The 4,923-nt window shown below is 50.1% G+C and overlaps 1 protein-coding gene across 1 annotated transcript in view; it reads left to right on the plus strand.

The window, feature by feature from the left end:
• Positions 1 to 2,173: 2,173 nt before the first annotated feature.
• RANBP10 (RAN binding protein 10) overlaps positions 2,174 to 4,923 on the plus strand; it is a 71,863-nt gene continuing 69,113 nt past the window's right edge. Inside the window, exons 1-2 of the mRNA XM_003799384.3 lie at positions 2,174 to 2,519; positions 3,315 to 3,426. Of these exons, the coding sequence (XP_003799432.1) occupies positions 2,285 to 2,519; positions 3,315 to 3,426 (347 nt within the window). The 5' untranslated portion in view covers positions 2,174 to 2,284. The remainder of the gene's footprint in view (positions 2,520 to 3,314; positions 3,427 to 4,923) is intronic.

Below are 4,923 nucleotides of genomic sequence, written 5' to 3' on the forward strand. Positions count from 1 at the left end.
CTGGATTCGAACCTGCCAGCTCTGGTGTATGTGGCTGGTGCTTTAGCCGCTTGAGCTACAGGTGCCAAGCCCCAGGAATATGAGGTTAAAAAGAGAGAAGCCAATGGGGAAGTTAAACCTTCCCCAGGGAAATGCACAATTTGAGGTCCCTTGTAGAGGGTCATGGTAACATGTTTTACTGTCTGTTTTATCCATCATCCTTACCCTGCTCTAAGTAAGCCTGCCTCAATGTATATCACTAAATACTGGTGAATAAAGAATGTGGTGAACAGGGCAGCGCCTGTGGCTCAAAAGGGTAGGGCACCGGCCCCATATGCCAGAGGTGGTAGGTTCAAACCCAGCTCAGCCAGAAAAAAAAAAGAATGTGGTAAATGAATGATTTGTACTTCGGTTGAGCTTCCTTCTTAAAATGGATGGAGAGGGCAGTGCCTGTGGCTCAAGGAGTAGAGCGCCGGCCCCATCTACCAGAGGTGGCAGGTTCAAGCCCGATCCTCAACCTAAACTGCAAAAACAAAAAACAAAAAAATTAAAATGGCTGGAGATTGTTTTCCTAAGAAAGTCTATTTCTTTCATCGAGGACTGCAGTTTCCCAGGTTATTCCTGTGCTGGGTAACAATTCTCTTTTTCAAGTCAGCTGCCTGGTTCTTGTAGACTTATTTTAGCTCTGGATAAAATAATTAAATTGGCATTTCCTGTTCTAGGGGAATTTTGTAGGCTTTCCCTCTCAAGGCAGCAGACCCTGAAGGATTACAGTATAGGTGAGATCAGGTTTTATTGCAGTGGGAATGAGTAGAAGAGGAGGTGGGGAAACTACATTCATCAAACACTTAGTGAATGCCTATTAAATATAAAAGCTATGGTTAAGAGCTTCACATATTCTGCCTAAATGTTCCCAACAATGTTTGTGAGGTGGGCCATATCATTCTCATGTTTGAAATATAGAAGCTGAGGCCTGGAACTTTAAGGACCTTCTTTGAGGTCCCAAAGCAGGAAACATATTTATTCAAAATTTTTGTTTCAACCAATATTTGTGGCTTTCTTGGCCAATGAAACTTGTCATATTTTGCAGTACTCAGATGCTGCACATCTGAATACAGCTACCTGGAGGCTGAGAGATGTGTCTGAGTTGATAAGAGTCAGCCAGCAGTTCGGTAAGAGTCTTTGTCATAAACCCAACCTGTGGGCGAAGTCGTAGTTTATCCCTGTGGCTAAGAGCTTAAGTTCACGAGGGGCACACAGCTAGGTTCACACCTTAACTCTACCACCTACAAGCATGTGTACAACACACTATCTCTCCCAGCTCCTAAAGTATTTCTTCATTTGTAAAACGGTAATATTACTGCCTTATGGAATTGTTGTGAAGGTTAAATTTGGCACAAGTACACAATCTGACTGTTACTACTAACAGTAAAGTGCGCCTGCCCTGTTAGCACATAATGTCTTCACTGAGCTAAATCATCTCGGATTCCAACTGTTTCTGCACCACTGATTCTGTGGTTCTGGAGCCCCAGCCCAATGGACAGAGGCCAGCAGAAGATGGAGAGGTCCGGATCAGGTGCCATCTCCCTGTTTAGAAGTACTCAAGCCCTCCTCTCTGCCCTCAGCCCGCCTAGTGCCTACCTGGGCATAGTCGAGAAGCTGTAGCACCGCGGCTGCTGGGAAGCCATAACTCTCGGCCAGACCGGCAGCCAGCACCAGCCGCCTAGGAAGCTGTGGTAGTGTACAGCCCGTCGCCATGGCGACCAGGCCCCAGCGGCCCCGCGGAGTCCAAAGAGAGGGCGGGGTCAGTGGTGCGCCACGCCCCTGCCCCAGCGCTTGCAGGCTGAGAGGGACACCATCAGCAAAGGTGGGCTCGCACTGGGTGTGGTGTACCCTGAAGTCAGTTGCTGTCGCGGATTTGACCCTAGCTCCCAGAACTGAGCCAGGGAGGTAAACAGAGACCTTGCGGGAGGGAGCTCAGTGAGGAGGCCAGAGCCGCTTTGCCGGCGGGAATTGTAGTTTTCGGTGTCCCAAAGTCTCAATTGTACAGGGTAAAGGCTGAGCAGATTTGTACTATATCTCCCAAAGTTCCCTGCCAGCTTGAGTTGGTCCGCCTTTGGAGCGCTTTGCATTATGGGATATGGAGTTTGAAATGTGGGGAGGCGTGGCGTTGTCCGTAGAGAGGTGCCGGGCTCGGACTCGGTTTCCCTGCGGCCCCGGGAGGCTCGCGGGCCATTGGCTGAGCGGCGCGGATCTGGTCCCGTTCCTCCCCGCCCTCAGTGACACAATAGCAGCTCCCTCCAAGATGGCGGCGGCGACGGCGGACCCGGGAGCTGGGAACCTGCAGACTGGAGACTCCTCCGGCGGGGGCGCTGGGGGCGGGCTGCCATCTCCCGGAGAGCAAGAGCTGAGCCAGCGCCTGCAGCGCCTGTACCCCGCAGTCAACCAGCAAGAGACGCCGCTGCCGCGCTCCTGGAGCCCCAAGGACAAGTACAACTACATCGGCCTCTCCCAGGGCAACCTCCGCGTCCACTACAAAGGTATCTCCTTGTTTGGCCCGGGGGGAGACAAGGCCAGAGCGTCTGCGGGGCGGCCGTGCAACCTGGCCCCTGCCCCATCACGTCCCTTTCCGTGCCTGGTTTCTCCGAATTAGTTAGGCCTTGGCCCTTGCAGAGTGTCCAGAGTGGTGGAGCTGACCAGGCCAAGGGTTTAGTGCCTCTTCTGTTCTGCCTTGAGACACCTGATGTCAAGAGAACTACAACAGGTGTCCATACCTAGTGCTGGGATAGACCTTCCACTCCAGGACTTTCCTGCTTGTTCTGGGCTGGCTCCAACTCCAGCTGAGTCCTTCATCGCTGCTTAGTTTGGGGAGCGTCGGAAGAAAGCGGTGGTCATATCCCCACTATGGGCCTCACAAGCTCGTAGCCTTGCCCGCCTGCCAGGCATCCCACCTGGGCCTGGGATTGTGGGTTAGAGTTGGGGGGTGTCTTCCAGGTCTGCCTCCTCCTTCACCTGGTCTTCCAGGTGGGATGCCTGGATTCTGGAGAGATTGCCAGCAGCGCTTGTTATCTCTCATACACTCATATTACCATATACACTTGTTTTGTTTGTATGGAGGACAGTATCTCAGGTAGGAGGTGTTTGTATGGAGGAGGAGGTGATCCAAAGATGGGAGGTGTATGTGTTTACTCAGTTGTCTAATTACTCCTTGGACTGTGTAAGAACTTCCTCTGGCCATGGAGGGGTGATGTTGCCATAAAGTAGAGAAGAATGAGGCTTCTATTTGCATTTCTTCTGCTGAAATTTACACAAATTTCTTTTCTTTCTCCTATTAGGTCATGGCAAAAATCACAAAGATGCAGCCTCAGTGCGTGCCACCCACCCCATACCTGCTGCCTGTGGCATTTATTACTTTGAGGTGAAGATTGTCAGCAAGGGAAGAGATGGGTAAGCCCCTTATCACCACCTTCTTTCCCCCAACACTTGAGCTGTGGTTAGAGTTTGATGTCTCCTGGCTGGCATTTGTGACTGATGTGAGTTGCTGAGCCATGTGGGTCAAGGCTGGCTCTCTTCCATGACTATGGAGATAGTCTGGTTTAAGCAGCAGGCCCGGATGACAAGTAGGTATATTATAGGTAAAGCAGGGGACTTTTTTTTTTTTTTTTTAGAGACAGAGTTTCACTTTATCACTCTCGGTAGAGTGCCATGGCGTCACACAGCTCACAGCAACCTCCAACTGCTGGGTTTAGGTGATTCCCTTGCTTCAGCCTCCCCAGTAGCTGGGACCACAGGTATCTGCCACAATGCCCAGCTATTTTTTTTTGCACTTTGGCTGGGGCTGGGTTTGAACCCACCACCCTCGGTATATGGGGCTGGCGCCCTCCTCACTGAGCCAAAGGTGCCATCTATTGTAGATGGGGGAAGCAAATAACAAGTTTACATTTTAAAAAATCAGCTTTGAGAATGGGGTTTCCCCCATTATTGTATGGTGTTTGTGACTTCCCTCCCTTATACTCTTGCTGCATTCAAAATTCTTTTATGATACTTAGTCATGTAGTAGGCTCAGTAGGCTTCAAAGGAATAGTACAGTCTTTGCAGCATTCATCAAAGCTGTGATAGCCACTGGTCTGTCATCTCAGGGTAAACAGCATACTCATGCTTAGAATCAGGTGATCTTGCTGCTCATAAACTTGTTTTGCAGTCCAGGGCCTTGAACACTAGTTGGACCAGCTTTAGGAAGTCAGCATTAGGGAGACTCCCTATTTTAGGGTGACTTAAGCAGATACAGGAAATTATATGGGAGATTTTTTATTTTTCTTTCTCTTCTTTATTCCCCCAGCCTTCCCTTTTTCCAGTGATTGTGACAAGGCAGGTGTTTCAGTTATGAAATAACATGATTGCAACTGCCTTGGAAAGGCTTCCTCTTCAAACCTTAGGTTTGGCATGGGAAGTTTGCCAACCCCACCAGTGACCTTCGTGCCAGCCCTGAGTGTGGTTCTGAACATTCAGAATATTTCTCTCCTAGGGACTATCCTCTTTATAGTGCATTCAAAATGCCTGGGCAATATACTGTGCTGGGGGTAAGACTGCCAGAGTCAGAGCTTTGCCAACTTCCTCAGTGACTGTAACTTTTCTGCTTGGGAGGGCTATGTGGTCTTGGGTAGATCTTGGAGTTTTAGTCTCTTTGTTTTTGTTTTTGTTTTTTGAGACAGCCTCAAGCTGTCTCCCTGGGTAGAGTGATGTGGCATCACAGCTCACTCAACCTCCAGCTCCTGGGCTCAAGCGAGTCTCCTGCCTCCGCCTCCCAAGTAGCTGGGACCACAGGGACCCGCCACAGCGCCTGGCTATTTTTTTTGGTTGCAGCCATCATTGTTGTTTGGTGGGCCTGGGCTGGATTTGAACCTGCCACCTTAGGTGTATGTGGCTGGCGCCTTAGCCACTTGA

This window comes from Otolemur garnettii, unplaced genomic scaffold (genome assembly GCF_000181295.1).
Source record: "Otolemur garnettii isolate 467f Iridium unplaced genomic scaffold, OtoGar3 scaffold00151, whole genome shotgun sequence".
In the NCBI taxonomy this organism is placed as follows: Eukaryota; Metazoa; Chordata; class Mammalia; order Primates; family Galagidae; genus Otolemur; species Otolemur garnettii.